This window comes from Setaria viridis, chromosome 5 (assembly GCF_005286985.2).
Source record: "Setaria viridis chromosome 5, Setaria_viridis_v4.0, whole genome shotgun sequence".
Taxonomy (NCBI): Eukaryota; Viridiplantae; Streptophyta; class Magnoliopsida; order Poales; family Poaceae; genus Setaria; species Setaria viridis.
The window spans coordinates 3,301,806-3,321,074 of NC_048267.2; the positions used below are offsets into that span (position 1 = coordinate 3,301,806).

Here is a 19,269-nt window from a genome sequence, read left to right on the forward strand (position 1 = left end):
ATTAAATATAGACTAATTACAAAACCAATTTCACAACCCCTAGGCTAAATCGCGAGACGAATCTATTAAGCCTAATTAGTCCATGATTTGACAATATGGTGCTACAGTAAACATTCACTAATGATGGATTAATTAGGCTTAATAGATTCGTCTCGCGATTTAGCCTAGGGGTTATGCAGTTAGTTTTGTAATCAGTTCATGCTTAGTCCTTCTAATTAGCATCCGAATATTCGATGTGACACGGACTAAACTTTAGCTTCAGGATCCAAACACCCCCTTAAGTAGCTCTGAGCTTTAGAGAAAAACACGAGCTCACTCTGAACTTTCAGAAATGCCAGAGTTATACAGACACCGCTAAAAACAGTGTAAATTCCGATCTCGGGCCTCTTATGTAAATATCAAAACTTGTGTTCAAATGATCACGAACTGCACCAAAACGTTCACCAAGGATGATCGAGACTCACGTGAAGAGAGCTTGTGAAACCAATTATGTTATGCATGGCAGTCATAGCTTATAGATAAATCGAGCAGGATTGTAGGTATTCTTCCACCATATTCGGTGGCATATTTTGCGGAAGAGGGCAACTTGATCAATACCAAGAGATAACCAACGCTCCACGACCGACCAAAATCCGCGATTCAGCAAGATGCACGCCTATTGGGGCAAGGCCGCCAGGGTAATACAGGTTGAAACAGTAAGGATCGTGATCGAGGAAACGCATGTGCATTGCATAGGCTATCCGGTAATGTGCTCTACGGCCAGCAAATGAATGGCCACTACCCATCAATGCTCAAACGCATGTAACTGGCCACTAAACTTACAAAGATGTGTCTACTTGCGTGAACAAAAAAAAACACTATATTAAATTTGATCTTTTGAGTTCTGATACGACACCGCTGTCTTCCTGGATTTTCTCGTTGTATATCACCTGTCGAGCATGGAGATTACTGTTAGTTGTCGTTAAATCAGATCGGGTAGTTTCTTTTGATTCGCTCTGAGATTGCTTACCTTGTCAATGATGCCATAATCCACAGCTTCACTGGGGCTAAAGTATTTAGGCCGCCTGATGTCCCGAGCGATCTCTTCAATTGGTTTACCAATGTGCCTGGCCAGCAGCTTAACCTGAACACAAAATCAGACAGTAAATTCTATACTCAGAGAAATAGCTTTGCCCTCCTCAACTCTCCATGGGAGAACTATCACAAACTAAGTTTAATGTGCAGAAATATTTAAGTCACAGGTTTTAGATTTTCTTTCGAGTGCAAAGCATCCAAGGCTGTGTAGTATATCCAAACTAGATGCGATGATCCAAGTTTGTGCCAAGCACTGTTATCCAAAATAGGTTTGAGAAATAGTTTCAGTTTTCCCTAACATTAGGCCCAAGCACAGTTCTCCATGGTCATGGTTACTGACACTACAATATAAGAATGGTTTGGCAAAACTTCCAGATAAGCAAATTTTATAAAGTGAATAGTGATTGACAGCTAAAAATAAAAAATGTCTTATGTACTTCAAGTGAAATGCAGTGAAAATTAGTGTTTTTTTTTGTGTGAACTGCCTACATCTGGAAACTGAAAGGACTCACTTCCAAGACTTGAAATTCGGATCATCGTATTAATATTAACAATAGTGGCATGGTTATTTTCTTTTCTCCTCAATAGATTTATCACCAATGAACAGAAGAAATATAAGTTTGGGATTGTATAACTTCGGCCTTGTTTAGTTGCCCAACTTTCGGGTGCCAAAATTACTGTAGCAACACTGTAGCGTTTCGTTTGTATTTGTGAATTATTGTCCAAATATTGACTAATTAGGCTCAAAAGATTCGTCTCGCAAAGTACAACAAAATTGTGCAATTAGTTTTTGATTTCGTCTACATTCAGTACTCCATGCATATACCGCAAGTTTGATGTGATGGGGAATCTTCTTTTTGCATAGTGCCAAAGTTGGGATTTTGGAGTGAACTAAACATGGCCTTTGTATCTTCCTACATTAAAGAACTGGAGCATAATATGAAACACTAGAAAGAAGAAAGATAAGCTAATCTTGGATCATTTTATATTCATGATAAGGATATCAAATTTTTATCCCTATAAGAGATGGAAAAATACCATTTCTATCTTGACATTTCGGATCTCTTTTCTTGCAATATCAACGTCTGTTGCCTGACCTTGAAAACGACCAATTGGCTGCAAATTACATGTAACAATGGTAAGACATTCTAGTCTCACATTTTTAACAAGCAAATAACAGTAACACTGCACACAGCTTTGTATGTCCATAAACAAAATATGTGCAAGTGCAACACAGTGTAGGAGCAAGTGTAAGGTCATAATGATTTCTGCTGAATCTAATTAGTTGTGTACCATGTGCATTAGATTCATCTAACAAAGAAATTATAATGTATAAATATCAACATAAGAAAAGAAAATGACCTGCTTTATCATTATCGACGATGATGGAAGTGCAGCACGGTTACCTTTAGCACCAGCAGCTAAGAGCAAAGCAGCTTCTCCCCATGCATTACCAACACAAAGGGTGAAAATTGGAACTTTTACATACCTGCACAAAGGTAGAGACATTAGCTAGTACTCCAGATTTTTTTAAGAAAAAATAAAAAAAGAACTGTCATTGGTAATGGCTGGTAGAACAATTGTGCCTCCATATATGAGCAGTTAGCAGATCACTACAGGTAAAATAATGAATGTTTGCATAGACACCACTCGTTCACTTTTAAATTGCATGTACACCATTGAAAAACAGAGATAGCATAATTGCCACCGTTTTGCTGACCTGGCACTTGAGAAGGCCACTGACTTAAGACGGGGTACTAACCGTCCAAATTTGACAAAAAGACAACACTGCATGTTGATAGTGAAACTGTCATCACTGCCCTTCTCTAACACTGCTGGTCTCTCGGCTTTGATGCCATCATGCCAACTCGACTTTTTTAGCGGAATACACAAATTAGGGGCTGGGAATCAGTGGTGGACCCAAGGGTTTTAGGAGCCCGGGCTATGCAATGGATAAGACCTCACATCCTCTATATATGGGCAATTTAATGATTGGAGCCTAGTGGACTTGAGTGCTGAGGAGCCCGGGCAGAGGCCCTGGGTTCCGGGCCCTGGGTCCGCCACTGCTGGGAATAATGGCATACATGCAATTTTTCCCATTGTGTAACTTGGCTAACTTCAGAGTGTATAACAAGGGAAAGACATTTAAGAAGCTGAACCATCAACCATGGACCTTGGTGTTGTTTTGTAAACTGTAGGCATTGTTTAATGTGCTGGACTTCAAAGACACTACTCTAACTGGTAATTTTTGGAGAACTTTAAACCTGAACAAAGTCCCTTGGGCTACTGCTCTGCTCTTATCTTACAGTTATAAAGAGGAAAAACCTTGGAAGTCCTATAGGTGCAATTGTATTTGTATATAACACCAAGACAAGCATGTGGCTTTGCAATTTTGTCACCGTATATCTTCACAGATATATTTTACTTTAGAATGTATGATTAACTCTTCTCATTTTAACTACAATATACAAAACTTGCAACAGTAGTAAGACTGGCTATATGAAAACAGTACTGGAAGAGTCATTATTAAAATACTTCCACAATGCTATATTGCTAATATATTACGATAAATGTCAAATGGGCAAAATAGCATCTTGAGACCATGCCAAGGTTTAAAACAACACATATTTGTGAACATGAATGCAATAAACATGCATTGGCACAATGAGATAATATAAGAGGGCCGAACCATACTTGGTTACGTGCAAAGCAAGTTATCTGCATACTTGAACACGAACTTGAAGAGGTGTTCATAGTATTTGGTCAGAGACTGGGTTCCTAGTGGTGCCAGTTGCTAGGTAGGCATGGGATGTGGAAATAGGTAGCTGTATGGACCCAGATATTTGTCATTGACCCATGGTAAAGAGCTATGATGTGCATAGAAGATAAAATGTTTGAGTTGTCACTCTAGGTTTTTCAGGCCTTCTGCTTGGCAGCCACAAAAATATGCATATTTATTACAATGAGCTAACTACTATATATACATTCACTTTAGAGAACACGTGCAAAGCATCAGCCAAGTGAAGCCATTTGAAGGTGGGGTAGGGATAGCCACAGGTTTGCAAGGAACAGAAAAGAGGATAAGTACATATGTCGAAGCTGACCTCATAGCATCGTATACTGCAAGAGCTTCTGTCTCATAACCTAACTTCTCACCATTCTGAATAAGGAGGGAGATAAACATATCAGAATGATATGATGACTGACACTTGAGCAAGAATTATTATATGTAATTGTTAGAGATAAGGTTGTACAGAAAAATTTAACTTGGTGTATGGTGGATGACAAACACAAATAAACTTCCATATTCTAGCTGAACAAAACTCTCTGCTAGCTAAGGATTGAAGAACCGAAATCTACATGCTAAATTGGCAAGCCCAACTCAAGCCTAGAGGAAAGTCTTTGGAGTCACAAGTCCGTGTTCGTTCTCTATAAACAAGTAATTCTCGCCATACAAAGAAATCAAGGAAAGGTGAATCAGCAGCGCGGCAGCAAACCTTGGTGGTACCGGTGGAGTTGATGTACAGGTAGATGGGCTTCTCAGCGTCGTCGTACTGGAGGTAGAGGAACTCGGCGAGCATGAGCTCCGTGACCGACGGCACGAGGCACATCCCCAGGTACACGATCCGGTTCTTGTACAGGAACGAGGCCAAATCCGGCGGCGGCTGCTCCCACGCGGTCCCCCTCAGGAACGGCACCACCTACACACGCCAACAGAGACCATTTCAGGCGTTAGCCCAACTCCCGACGCACCGAATTCGCTCGCCGGAGCTTGGCCACGCGCGGACCGTACCATCGCGACGACATCCCTGGCGCCGCGGCCGCCGTCGACGGCGGGGTCTCGGTGGGGGCTCAGGAACCGCGGCTTGGCGGCGGCGGCGAGCGCGCGGGGGCGGGCGGCGAGGCGGAGCTGGGATGAGGGCGAGGCCGGGAGGGAGCGGGGCGGGGAGAAGAGGGCGCGCACGTCGAGGGCGACGCGGGGAGGGGACAAGGCGGCGGCGGCGGCTGCCTCCATGGCGAGGTAGCACGGCAGAGGGGAGCGAGCTGAGCTGAGCTGAGGAAGCGGCACGGTCGGAGTGCGGATAAGCCCCCGCAGTCGGGGTTTGGTTTGGTTCGGCCCGCGGCCGACGGCCGACGGCCACGATGGGGTTTACTGGGCCGGCCGATACGCCTCGGCGATCAAACTAGGAAGCTGTTTGGTTGGAGAAATGGTAACGTATTGTAAATGTAAATACAATCGGATCGCAGCGGTTTCCATTTTGGGATGAACGATTACGTCCTTTATTATGCAACGGTATCACTTATCAGAATAAAATGAATAGCAGTTTAGACTGATAGACAAACTGGAAGCATCAAGAGAAAGTTTGCATGAGTGCAATCAAAATCTCTAGTACTACTATAAAAAAATATGTTGTTAAGTCTTTGATCTTTTGATCTCAGTTTTTCCCACCTTATTATTCCCATGCCTCCCACGACAACGTAACTCATATCAAATTATGTATGAACTAAAATAAAATTGCAAAGGTAGACACAAACCACTATTATTAAGTTTTCTCTCAACCTACTGAGACATAACTTTTAGCCAATATATATGTGGAGAATTAGGATCCGTTTGGCTCCTATAAGCAAACTTTCCTAACCTTACCTCGCCTGGCCAGCACAATCATCAATGACCTTGCCTACCCAGGACAACTACTTTAGCTCTCTCACGCAAACAAGGTCAAAACTTGCCAAGGCTCCAAGGTGGCCCCTCATCCAAATTCTCAGCTCACTTTTCTCTCCTAGCTGAGCGAGGCGACAAAGTGACAGGCAAGTGAACCAATCATTCCCTTAATAACAATTAATATATGACGATCTTTACACTATCTTATGCATGTATTGCGATGGTATATATACATTTTAGCAAAATATGAGTATTAATAAGTTCGCTCGAGTTGTAGCTTTTTAGACATGTTCACTTAGATAAAAAGTTTTGCATCTTTATAATAATAATATCAGCTCGCCATATGTGTTGGGTTCATAACTTCAAATGGGTTGGATTGGGTCAAACTCATTTTTTTGATGTTTGGTTCATAATCTAGAAAGGCTGGATCCATCCTAAAAGAAAATATATTTCATTCCACTGAATCGAGCGAATACGACGGACCAATTTCATCCCTATCGCGCATCATCTCCTTCCATTAGTTGGGAGTGCAGCTCATGGTATGAGAAGCTCATGACGGTATGGGGTGGCGCAAATTCGGCGGAGCTCGCAGCCATGGCGTAAATCCAGCTAACTTTGTGTGTGAGCGGCATTGATAAGAGCCGGGAAAGGGGTAATGCATGCGAATCCACGTCCATAAACCCATAATATATAGGCATGAATGAGGGAGGCGAGGCCTTCTGTCTCGCGGCGGGAGCAGGAGCTCCCACAATCTAGAGCGCGAGTAAGGTGATGGGGAGAGCTCACAAGTCAGCGGGGGAAAGGCAGCATGGAGACGACCGATTGTGGGGACTGGGGAGCCCAGGCAAGGATGACGACAAGGGGCTGTTCGCTTCAGCTTATTCAGCCGGCTTATCAGCCATCAAACAGTGTTTTCCTCTCACAACAAATCAGCCGTTTCAGCTTTTCAGCCGGCTTATAAGCTGAAGCGAACAGGGCAGACACGTAGCACGGGTGCTCAAGCGGTGAAGCTGATAAGAAAGATAGTTTTCTCAGAGTCTGACACGTGGGTCAACTATTGACTATTGCTACCGTTTTGGAAATTCCATCTATGTCCTTGTTTACTTCACCCCCAACTCCCAACTTTGGCACTATGCAAAAAGAAGATTCTCCATCACATCAAACTTGCGGTACATGCATGGAGTACTAAATGTAGATGAAATTAAAAACTAATTGCACAGTTTTGTTGTACTTTGCGAGACGAATCTTTTGAGCCTAATTAGTCAATGTTTGGACAATAATTTACAAATACAAACGAAACGCTACAGTGTGCTACAGTGCCGGCACAGTAATTTTGGCACTTCCAATTTTGACAACTAAACAAGACTATCTCGTATCCTTTGATCCGTCCAAAATCAAATACAAAATTGGGTTGGCTCCGGCCTCCTCAACTAAATATGAGATGGATCCATCGTATCCCGAAAATTAGGAACATATCTCAGGATCCCCAAACCAAATACATACTAAGACTTTGAGTCAACTAGAACCATACAATGGGTTAGGACTATAGCACAGTTAGCCGTACTCACGGCTAGATGCTTATTTTGTCACTTCATACTGGCTATCAATGTTCTACACAAACTGTATGCATTATACCATCCTTTTTATTATTGTGCAAGCAACAAAATAGCAAGTAGTATGACTTTTCGCATACGTAGGTTGCATAATAATACTCTAAGATAGTTGTTATTGGACAAGAGTGAAAATAAAATGTAGGTCCGGGGCACTTGCCTCTTCGATTCAGCTTGTCTTTGAAGAGGTCCTTGCCTTGCCTTATATACACGGAGGCAAGATTACAGGTCGATTGGTTACAAAAATACTAGCTGGATACAACTAGAGAAGTCATACTCTTATTATACTTCTTATCTTTCCACATAGACTATACCGTCCTGCGTCATGGTCTCCATGTCAAATGCACCTCGGTGTCCAGTCCCATATTTGGGACTGTCCTAACCTTCTAGTGGGCCAATAGATGTATGTATGACAAACCCCCGAGTTTTAGTCGAATGCAGCAGTTCCAAGTACTTTTAGATCTTCACCAACTACTTCTGGTGCTCTTCGAGTACTTTGTCCAGTTGAATCTTCAAAGGTACCCAAAGACTACTATGAGGCTGGAATGTGCTCAAGCCTCTTTTATCTTGTGGTCTTCGACTTGGTTTGGGCACCGAACTTATCGAGTCGAGACGGAAAAAGGATTGGTGTCCACCTCGATCTCGATGCTATGCTCTGGAGTCCAATTCGGCGAATTCTCCTGGCGCATGTATATGAATAGGAATCGAATTTGCCTTGGACTTCGGATATGGACACGGTGAGTCATTGATTGGTCGACAATCATGCAGCGTCAAGTAGATTGATTTTGAGGTTTAGCAAAGCTCTTCCGATGATCTCGATGATCACCCCTGCCTAGCATGCTAGATGTCGGTATTTTATACTCGGTAACCTGCCGAGGGGCATCTGTTGACGGCAGTTAGCACGCCAATTTGTGAAAAGCGCACGGATTAGCTCTTCCTCAGAGTACTCCCCCAAGGTTTATCAATCCGTGAAACTTATAGCTTCACAAGTTCTACTTCAACTAGCATTGTTAATATTAACTTGATGTTAATGAGTGATTCAGATCCAATCTACTAAGCATGTATAAACAGATAACAGATAGAGTAGGAGTAACCAATCTAGAGCAACCTAAACTATGCATATGTTGTAATTCTGAGCATGGATAGCAAAGCAACACATATATGATCATATTAAAAAGCATCTTTAAATCTACACTCCCGGTCTGGATCCCGAAACCCCCCACCTTACACAAGAAAGATCTTGCCACGTTCACCTCTATCAGCGCAAGCAGGTTAAGGGCATGATTGTCGTACATGCATCTATGGACCTACCGGAGGGTTTGGACAGTCCCAAATTTGGATCCGTGGATACGAGGTTGGGAGGTAAGTCTCTATCTCCTTGTCACGCTTGCTTTGCCTCGCCTTTGGTTCAGTCGTAGAGATGAGTGCGACCCTTTCAGCATCAATGACCTCAAACCATGTGGGCCCGTGGGTTCACGATTTGCGAAGTGGGGATGTAGCCCCCTTTTGCCACTCATTCTCACCACCAATTGTTTTTGAAAATAAAGAGAGTATTTAGCTTAATTTTTTGAATATATTTGAAACTTAAAATGTTCATGATTTGATTGACTTCCAATTTTAAGAGATCTAGAGTAAAGCTAGTAAACTTTTTTTAGAATTGTTAATTAATTGAGTACAACTTCCTCGCATTCAGTTGAATTTTGAACATCAATGTATATTAGGAGAAGTTTTATAGAAAGAGTTTTGAATCCTCGATGATAAAGCCCTGTTTGGCATGGCTCCAGCTCTGGGTGGAGCTGCTCCACTCCAGAACTTCAGGAGGTGCTAGCTCCACTCCAGAACTCTAGAACTAAAATGAGGTGTTTGACTAGTTGGGTGCTCTCAGCTCCAAAAAAGATCAATTTCAGTGTGGATTATCATTGTTGCCCCCTAATTCAGGCCCTACTTGTCATCCTCTCTATCCCATCTTCTTCTTCCTCTGGGTATGAACGGATCACTCTATAACAAAATTGGACCAGACCAGCTGGTGCAGGTGCAAAAGAAAATTAAAACACTGCGCAAATGTGACCATCGAACGAGACCAGAAAGGAACATATATACATCGCATTTCTCATAAATCACCCTTGTCATCGGAGGTCGGTCCTGCGTCCACTGAGCTAGTTAAGAAGTAAGAACTGGACATTGCTTAATGCTTACCAACAATAATTCCAAAATTTAGAAGAAAATCTTGATTTTGCAGATAAGCCAGACCAACACAAGGTTGTTATTTCCAAACATATATCTAAAGTTCTCGTCACATCACGATTACAGAACACCGTCGGCCACAGCTATCGGCGGCTGCAGCGTTCCTCCAACCCCGGTGGCGGGCCTCTGCAGGGCGCTGCGGCCGGCGGTGGCATTCTACGGCGGGGTGCTGCGGTCGGCGGCGGGCTTCGGCGGCGAGGCGCTGTAGCCGGCGGCGACGTCTAGGGCGGCCGGTGGCGGGAACCTACGACCGAAGGGGTTGAGGCGCGCGGGGGGCGTCTAGCGTGGGCGGCGGGGGGTGCGGTCGACGGCGGGGCTTGGGCGGGCGGCGGGGGGTGCGGCCGGCGGCGGGGCTCCAAGGCGCGGGACGGAGGGGCCACGGCGGCCGGCGGCAGGAGCGACGGGCGGCGCTAGCGCGGTGGAGACGAGCGCGTGGAGTCTCGGAGGAAAATAGAACGAACCGTTTTTTCTATGTAACCAGTGGTATTGGTGGGTAATTATCCACCAACTCCACGAGGAGGTTCAAAAGAGTGGTTTCTGGAGCAGCAAAAGAGGTGCTCCAAAACTGCACCTCCATTTGCACTACAGCTCCATGGAGTTGCAACTCCATAGAGTTTTGGAGTTAGCGTGTTTGGCTGAATTTTTTGATGGAGTTGCTGGAGTTTAGGAGTGGAGCTGTGCCAAACAGGACGTAAAAGGAATTCTGAATTTATGGGAAGTTGGAACTGATGATTGGAGCTAGATGCGCGATCGGCATCTCTGCTTTTTGATCGGAGAAACCGGAAGAAACCCGAACGCAGCCGCCCAACTTGCACCTCAGCCGTCTGTTCGGGGCGGATCACGTATCCCGGCCGTCCACGCCAAGGCCCTGGGGTTTTCGCCATCTTTCTTCTCCCTTCCGCCGCACCCATCGCAGATTCACAACCAGCTCCTCTCTTATTCTTCCTCGTCCCCTCCCCCTCCGAGAGCTCGAAGGCGAGCCGAACCCAGCGCGCCGCCGCGATGGCCTCGCCGGACGCGGAGCAGCCGGCGCCTACGGAGCCCGCGCGGTGGCGTGACCTGGACATGCTCCTCTCCCGCCCCGGGAACCTCGTCGAGGCCTCCTTCGACCCTAGCCCCACCGTGAGTGGTCCTGGCCCCCCACCGCCGATTCCTCTGCTGTTTTCTCGCGTTCTACTCGTAGGTGGCTGATTTCACCGGTTGATCCGTGCGCGCAGTTGCGGGACCTGCTGGGGAGCCTCGTGGAGGTGCTGGTGGTGGGCGCCGGCGGCCTCGGGTGCGAGCTCCTCAAGGACCTCGCCCTCTCCGGCTTCAAGAAGCTGCACGTCATCGACATGGACACCATCGACGTCTCCAACCTCAACCGCCAGTTCCTCTTCAGGTCCGTGCGGTCGTCACCCCCCACCCCTTCCCCATTGGGCGGTTGGGCCTCCGCGACTTGGTCGGCGAAGATAGGGTTTAGGGAAATTTTGCCACAGGACTCAAATTGTGCGTGTTTGGCTGAAAGAAGCGAAAAAAATGATCGTGGCAGCAGGACGCTATAAATTTGTGTATATTTGCCACTATACCTGATTTAGTTTCCTCCAGCAGATGTTTAAAGATGTCATCTGGGCTTGAAGACACTAGATTGTTTTAGTGACTTGGAAAAGAAAGATGTCTATCTTCGCCCTAAGTTCAGATTGAGCCTAGAATTTGTCTTGGTCTCATTAAGCTGAAAAGCCTCACTTGATTGCAGCCACCACTATTTGTGTGCCTTCATATTATCTTTCCTTTTTTTGTAAATAAATTCATTTTGTCACCTTCATTGTCTTAATGGGAGCTGGATGCACTCTTGTGCAGAGTTCAAGATGTTGGGAAGTCCAAGGCTGAAGTAGCGGCGAAGAGGGTTATGGAGCGAGTTAGTGGGGTCAACATTGTGCCTCATTTTTGCAGGATTGAAGATAAAGAGTTAGAGTTCTACTCTCAGTTTCACATAATTGTCCTCGGTCTGGATTCAATTGAAGCTCGAAGCTATATCAATTCCGTGGCATGTGGCTTCTTGGGTATGTTTTCCATGTCACATTTTAGGAAAATAGGCTTCGAAAGGAGACTGCAGCCCTGAGTATAATTGTGGCTTGGGAATTGCAGTGAATTTGTTTGCTGTGCATTCATCATATTTACAAATTAAGATTAACAAAATTCGACAAAAAAAGTATGATAGTTTAATGGCAATCAATTTTGTTCTGTCCCCCACTTTAACTTAGCAATAAGTTCTATCAACTTTGCAAGCTGCTCATAACAGTTTTTTTTACGCTATGTGATTATTAAGATGCTGCGCAGATAAACTCAAGGTTTTATGATTTCAATTCTGTCCTCAGTGCAGATTATATCCTCCCATTATTGTTTTTATGACATTTGTAGTATTGTTTGTTTATGTTTCCATTCTCATTTGATTAGAGCTTGCTCTGTAGAAATAAAAAATATGCCATGCACGTATAGCATAATGATGCGCCGTATATATATCATCTGCATTGCAGAGTATGACTCAAATGACAATCCACTCCCGGAGACAGTCAAACCTATGGTAGATGGTGGAACTGAAGGATTTAAGGGTCATGCTAGAGTCATAATACCAGGAACAACACCTTGCTTCGAATGCAACATATGGCTTTTCCCTCCTCAGGTCAAGTTCCCCTTATGTACCCTGGCGGAGACACCAAGAACCGCAGCTCACTGCATTGAGTATGCTCATTTGATAAAATGGGATGAGGTTCTATTTTTTCTCTCCACATGATTTCTCTTTCAGACCCCAACCCCCCTCCCCCTCACAACCACCCAACACTATTAACAGTTAAATCTACTGTTGTAGGTTCATTCTGGAAAACCTTTTGATGCTGATGATGCAGAGCATATGCAGTGGATTTATTCAGAGGTATCTATGCTGCAAGATCATATAGATTATTTTATCAGTAGTGTGCTTGTCAAATCATTTGACATGTATACTTATACAGGCTTTAAAGAGAGCAGAGCTTTTCGGTATTTCAGGTGTTACATATTCTTTAACCCAGGTTAGTTTTCTTTTTATTGACCAGGCATTACCTATGATATAGTCCGTGATCTCAAAATCTTTGCTTCTCCAATTGAATGTGTTTGTCTAAGAATTTGGCAATTGTGGACGGATTCTTGTCCAACTGATCTCATTTTGCCCAGAGTCATGATTGTTGACATTTAATCTTATTGTATGTACACATGTTAAATAAAAAAGGCAACCAACTTTGTTCTATTGATTTTTATGTTCAAAGAAAAAGAGGCTAGCAATGCGGGACTGGGTATGTAAGAAAAATCCACTGTGGAACTAATTATCTAAGGCTGCTTGAGTGATATAAACAGTTAAGGTCTGAGCATAAGAATGGTTCTAGTTAGGGGTATAGCTTCTCTAAGGAAAGTTCCGTTAAGTCATGGATTTGCTTATGTTTTAAATAGTTTTAGTCGTAGAGTAAGGTATCTGGCTAACTGCATGTGATCTACCCTGATTATGAATGAAAGTCTCTCCTGATTATCGGTTTATCAGGATTGTGCTATCACTCTTGTGTTTCTTTGTTACTTTGTGCACATAAAAGCCATCATCTAGTTCATTTTTCTACATGGTTTACCTGGTGCTTAAGCAGTTTTTAGATAAGCATATGCTTCTAATTCTCTGCACTTGACACCTCCACGTCCACAGAATTGAATAGTATTACTTTATCATAAATGTTTGTCAATGGTCAGCAACTTATTTTCTGTGCATGTCATTGATAGTGCTTTGGTTTATTATGTCCACGGAATCACGCATTCAAAAGGAAAATAAAATTATTTTCAATATGTGGCCTGTTTTGATATTGGCTCAGAAGTAATAAACCTTTCCATGTATACTAGTATCTGGAATCCTAACCTTTATTTTGTCAGTGGTATACTCTGGCAGTTTTCTTCTATGTTTGTTATGTCTGCTAGTTTGAACTCTCCATTAATTGGACAGCAGAATTCAGCTTTTTATGTAATGCTTAGTTGTTTTCTACATCTTGAAAGGTCTATTATTCATAGCAGTGGCATTCATAGTGCTGGCTATGTTTTATGAATTTCAGGGTGTTGTCAAGAATATTATTCCAGCCATTGCTTCAACGAACGCAATTATATCTGCTGCTTGTGCGTTGGAAGCCTTCAAGCTTATTTCTGGGTGCAGCAAAAGTGTATCTAACTATCTCACGTGAGTTCCATTGCTTCACGACTCATTCTTACTGTAAAAGTTGGTTTCGTCAAGAATGAGGACTAAATTTTTGTTCCATCTTTTAACCAAATCCAGTGCCACATGAAAACTTTACTAACAGCGTAATCTCAGTTCACCAAACGAATTTCTTAATGGGGGTTGCAATAGCACAACACAGCTCAGTTTGTGAATGAATGATTATTATGCCTATTTACAGGTACAATGGTCTGGAAGGAACTCATATTAAAGTAACTGATTTTGTCAGAGACAAAGATTGCCTTGTATGTGGGCCTGGTACCCTTATTGAGCTGGATACATCATCCACTCTTGCGGAGGTGAGTGTTGAAAACCCATTTCAGTGATTGTATGAGCAGTTTTCTTTTCCCAGGATTACCTTATTAAAAATTCCTGCATATTATGTCATTTGTGTATGTTATATTTCATATTCTAGTACATGTTATGGATGAAGTTGTGAAAGGGACATAGATATGAGATGCTTAAAGTATGCAAAGGTACAAGTTCTATCTAGATTGCATATATACACATGCATCAATGATCATAATGATATGTTCATGTAACAACCACAATCATCAAACAACATTTCATCATCGCTGAGTCCTAAAAATGGTCATAGCTGGCTTATATTATTTGTTAATTTAACATGCCTTGTTATTTTTTTTCCAAGGGTAACTCAAATGGTATGTTCCCATACGATTGGTGCAAACCTTCCCCCAATACCACTTTATTCATCAGCTGCTTGATCTCTTGTGGCAGTTCATCAAGATGCTCGAAGAGCACCCGAAGCTGCGGATATCGAAGGCTAGCGTGACGCACGAAGGAAACAACCTATACATGCAGTCCCCGGAGGTGCTGGAGCAGATGACACGGCCAAACCTGAGCGTCCCCATGTTCGAGCTCCTCAAAGGGGTCCCGTGCGCGACGGTCCACGCCACGGGCATGGCGGAGAACAACGGGAAGAAAGTGTCGTCGCTGAGGAAGCTGCGCGTCGCCTTCAAGGGTGTCGAAGCCTCGAATATGGACACGACCGAGAGCTCGTAGGTCTCCCGAGGAGGAGGATAACGCTTTTGAGACGATCAGAGTCAAGTATACTTTTCAGGCAGGCTGAACCAAAATTGAGATGCACGCTTGATAACTTTGCATCTAACCCCTCGTTTTCTCTGGAAATTAAGCGCAGTCCAACACAGGGTTCACATGCACCGTGGATGATACATCCGATGGATGCAAGTGGCCGGGTGCATGGGAGCACCCCAAGGGCCTTGAGTACCAGAACTTTTCTCCCTGACCTGATGTAAGCATCATTCATAGTTAGATGCTTTGTGATCACCAACAGATATTGGCACACTAAATTTAAGCCGTTGAACCTCAAGGATAGCTGATGAAAATATCAAGCATTCAAACATCTTTTGAAATTCAGCAATACAAATGACAAGGTAATCCCTCATGAAGCATAAACACCAACTTATACAAGCCATACATAACTGCAGTGACCACAATAAAGGGCCATGCCAGCAGCAAAAAAGTACCAATGTAAAATGTGATGAACATAAATACTGCTAAAACAAAACGTTGAATCTTTAACAACAATTAAGAAAACCGATAAACCATGATGTCCACAAGTGAGGTATAAAGATATATGTAGAGCAAAATAATTCTCCAAAACACAATGGAATTTCGAGCGATAATATTTTTGAACCTGAATCTAAACTATAGAGCTTAATAAGACTATAAAAAAAATACAAATGAACGATTATATAGAGAGCTATCCACATCATAACAAAAAACGTGTTTCCTTTGGGGGTGAATGGGGGAGCATCGACAAGGTAAGGCACCTTTTGGAAGCAGGGGGAGCCAAACCCAAGGATGGAAAAAACCCCACTAAGAACTAAGATGATAATTAAAATTATATCCTCATAGATTACCTACCCAGTGAAAAGTCCGAGATCCTAGAGGGATTAGAGTTTCCAAATTAGATCTAAGAGAATAGGTATCTCAAATATGAATGACATGGTTATCGACGGATCTTAGGTGCGTCTGCAAACAATAGGTTAATTGGCTCGAGAAGAACGGAGAGGAATAAATTCAAAGAACGAAAAAAATTATAGGAGACGTTGCTTCACATTCATACTTTTTGAGGGCCTGGTCCCTCAAGCTCTTCAAGCTTGGTAACCAGCTTAGCATCAAGCTCCCAGCCCTTACCGTCCAGTGCTTCTTTCCCCCATTCTCAGCATTGGCAATGTCACGTTCAATCGCCTGCATCTCCCTTATCAAAAAATAATGAAAACAATAAAAATAAATCGCTTGCATCTCCATACGCATCCGCCAATTGATAACGATTTGGGCCTTACAACGTTAACCTTTTTTTTTCTTGCTCCTTTTTACATAGCAGGCTTCTCCGGCCCACAGCAGCCCACGAAGTCCTAAGCCGAAGAACTGAAAACCCTAGGCGGCGGCGGCGCATCCCGACTCCCGACCGCCGTATAGCAGCAGAGCCTCCAGAGAGGCGCTCCAGCGGGATTCCCAGCAGCAGAAGCAACACAGGCCGCGCCGTGCGACCGGGGGCGAGGGAGATGACGCAGAAGCAGACCATGTTCAAGGGGCAGAGCAAGAAGAAGACCATCCCTCCCAACCGCCACGGCAAGGCGCCCCACGTTCGCAAAGGTACGCGTGCCCGAACCGACCGCGGCGTTCCCCACGTCCTAGGTTGGATTGTCTTTGCGTGCTCTTCGGTGCTGATTGCGTCGATTGTTCGCTTGGATGATTGGTTTGCTACTCGGTGTTGCAGGGAAGAGGGTCGTCAAGCCGACCAAGTTCACCAAGGACATGGACGCCGAGAAGGTATGCTTTAGTGTAGTATAACGTAGCATTAGCAAAGGCCTGTGTATCGGAATTTGTCTTCTTCCTTTACGTCACAAGTTAATCGAATTCCTTGCTCCGGTTTGTACTGATTTATTAAGTGAAAAAATGGGTGTTTGGATGATTCAGTTTAATTCGGGGCTGAATTTGGCTGGATGTCAGTTTAATTTTATTAAAATGACTCTGTTCTGTTTTTAGCAATTATCATGTTATTAAGAGGGTACTGAATTTCCAATTGTACGTCAATTCTTTAAGAGGGTACTAGAATTTCAATCGTACAGAGCATGGGGCCGCAGAATTTTGTAGAACTGGGTTACTGATTATGTTTGTGGGTAGCTTTATAAATCAATGTTGTTTCGGTTTGTTCCCTTGTTCCATGTAAATATCACTTGCAAATTTGCGATGGTATTTTGATTGAGTGCCATCCACTGTTTTTTTGGTAGTATCAATGTTCTGCATTTTCCAACAAAATTGTGTGGCTATTGCTAAATTATGTTATAAGTGTAACTTGAAAGTTGGGACTGGTCAATAACTCAATACAATCACTCAGGGATTAATCCCTGTTTGTGTGTTCACTTTATCAGTTAAGAGTCTGTTAGTGTCATTTGCTTTTGTTTCAGTTAAGTCAGCTCTTTCAGTTAGCATTCGGCTGGCTAAGTCAATTCTGTTATAGAGTCCTAGTCTTCAGGATAGTGGTTAACCGAGTCATTAGATCTCATCCACAGGAACTGCTCCTGGTTGTTAGGGGCCACCATGGCCAGTAGTCATCGGCCATCAAGGCCTTGTATTCCTTTTATATAAATAAGAGAGCAATATACAGAAAAGCTGTATCTTTACAGCGCAAAACCTGTGAGTGTTTCTGAGTTACTGTGAGTCGAGTTCTTACGATCACATCTATTGGTATCTCATATGCTACTCCCGCTGTCATGAAATATAGGTTGCCATGGGATCCATGTGGTCAGCTTTTTAAGATCTAATACTTCCTAGAGTTTAGTACTATCATATGTCATTACAGTAGTTAATGTGAATCCTATTATCCTGTAATGGCCATTCTCCGATGATGATCTAATCTTGCAGAAATTGCTGATTCTTTGTGCAGATGCCAAATTTTGTTAATCAGATATGATTTAGTTTTGTTGTATTCTTGCAGTGATAAATAGCAAATGCCTCACTTGGAAACTGGAATCTTGAATCGAAATTAACTTAACTTTGTATTTATATTTAATCTGTATTCTGAATTTCTTGTGAGTTCCCCAGCATTTTAGCAGGTTTACAGTTTTCCCTAGTAAAAGTGTGTACCATACTATATACATTAAATATATAATGCAAGGACACACTAAGAGATTTACCAGTCTATCTATTTATTAAATATATAATGCAGGACACACTAAGAGATTAGTTCTTTTCCCGTTGAATTATCTGTGTTTTGTATCATGCTCAACATTCCTTTTGTTTACTGAAATTCAGTAGTGTGCCTTGTGGGGTTTTCAACATGCGTGGCTAGTTACTATGAACTGAATTAGTTAGAACTAATTCAAATATAGACACATGCCGACCCCTAAGTTTTGGTTTAAAGACACTAGTAGTATTGCATTTAAAGTCATGAAGCTTATGTAGCCTGCTGCTGCCTGTCCTTATTTCATACTGTGTGCTCTCAGCTCAACCAACAGAAACTTCCTTGCATTGCAGGAACTCACCAAGTTCATCAACCAGTGCAACGAAATAAAGGCTGCGAATCTTGCTAGCAAAGAAGGTGGCGACCTCAGCATTTTGAAGGTGGACGGTGATCAATCTAAATCAAAGAAGTAGGAATTTTCTGGTAATAAGAAACCGAACATGATCGCTTGAAGTGTGATTTGTGGTAATGCCGTGTATGCTGTTTTCCAGAAGAAATCCAGTGCCATATGGCTGGGTAGAAGGGCATGTTTAGTGCAAAGTGACGGTGTAACTTGCAACATGCCATACAAGTTTTGTTCTGTGACAGACTTTTAATTATGTTAAAGTTGGTAGTATGTAATTATCCTATACGTTGAAACATTTTTTTTCCTTTTGCCGTGGGCCAATGGGAGCGCCGTGGCAGTCTGGCAGTGTAAAAGCAGGACGTTGCAACCATCGCAAGCATCGCGCCTTGTTTTATGCATGCCGTTGCAATCATGCCTGCCTTGCTTTTGCGCTTTATTCCCTACCATTTGAAGCAAATCGAGCTGTTTGCTTGCTTTCAAGGAACAACTCGTCACGGCACTACGTTACGCAGAAGGCTATTTGACCCTAACCGTATTCTAAATTGAACTTCAGCTGTGGTTCCATTTACAGTGCTTTCATGAGGTTTTACTATATACCGATACTATTTTTTTTAAAAAAAAAGAATAAAAATCATAATCATAGGCAATGTAATGAATAAATAGCAATGGTAACGTTTGCAATTGGGTAGCGGATCCTACGCTGTTACAAGGTAGTAGTTGCTATTGGCTTAAGCGACTGCTATTAGGGCTGCTGTCTACTCGTGTTAGGTCACTATTCTCTATGATGATGGTTCAAAGGACAATGAGGATGTTTAAATTGCAAATAGAAATGTTGAAGAT

The 19,269-nt window shown here is 43.0% G+C and overlaps 3 protein-coding genes across 3 annotated transcripts; 2 read left to right on the forward strand and 1 right to left on the reverse strand.

Moving 5' to 3' along the window:
* Positions 1-705: 705 nt before the first annotated feature.
* Positions 706-5,176, reverse strand: LOC117859285 (ATP-dependent Clp protease proteolytic subunit-related protein 4, chloroplastic). Its single transcript, XM_034742496.2, has 7 exons — positions 4,868-5,176; positions 4,572-4,775; positions 4,179-4,234; positions 2,437-2,563; positions 2,113-2,190; positions 1,010-1,123; positions 706-929 (listed from the first exon to the last, which is right to left on the reverse strand). The coding sequence occupies exons 1-7, from the start codon at positions 5,087-5,089 to the stop codon at positions 858-860; spliced, it is 873 nt and encodes a 290-aa protein (XP_034598387.1). The 5' UTR covers positions 5,090-5,176; the 3' UTR covers positions 706-857.
* A 5,328-nt stretch (positions 5,177-10,504) lies between these two features.
* Positions 10,505-15,200, forward strand: LOC117858615 (NEDD8-activating enzyme E1 catalytic subunit). The gene is made up of 9 exons (XM_034741720.2): positions 10,505-10,713; positions 10,809-10,972; positions 11,431-11,633; positions 12,108-12,340; positions 12,440-12,502; positions 12,582-12,638; positions 13,692-13,813; positions 14,031-14,148; positions 14,588-15,200. Exons 1-9 carry the CDS (start codon positions 10,594-10,596, stop codon positions 14,870-14,872), a joined length of 1,365 nt encoding a protein of 454 aa, XP_034597611.1. The 5' UTR covers positions 10,505-10,593; the 3' UTR covers positions 14,873-15,200.
* Positions 15,201-16,245: 1,045 nt separating this feature from the next.
* On the forward strand, positions 16,246-18,799 carry LOC117854491 (uncharacterized). The gene is made up of 3 exons (XM_034736700.2): positions 16,246-16,492; positions 16,617-16,669; positions 18,377-18,799. Exons 1-3 carry the CDS (start codon positions 16,402-16,404, stop codon positions 18,494-18,496), a joined length of 264 nt encoding a protein of 87 aa, XP_034592591.1. The 5' UTR covers positions 16,246-16,401; the 3' UTR covers positions 18,497-18,799.
* Positions 18,800-19,269: the final 470 nt, after the last annotated feature.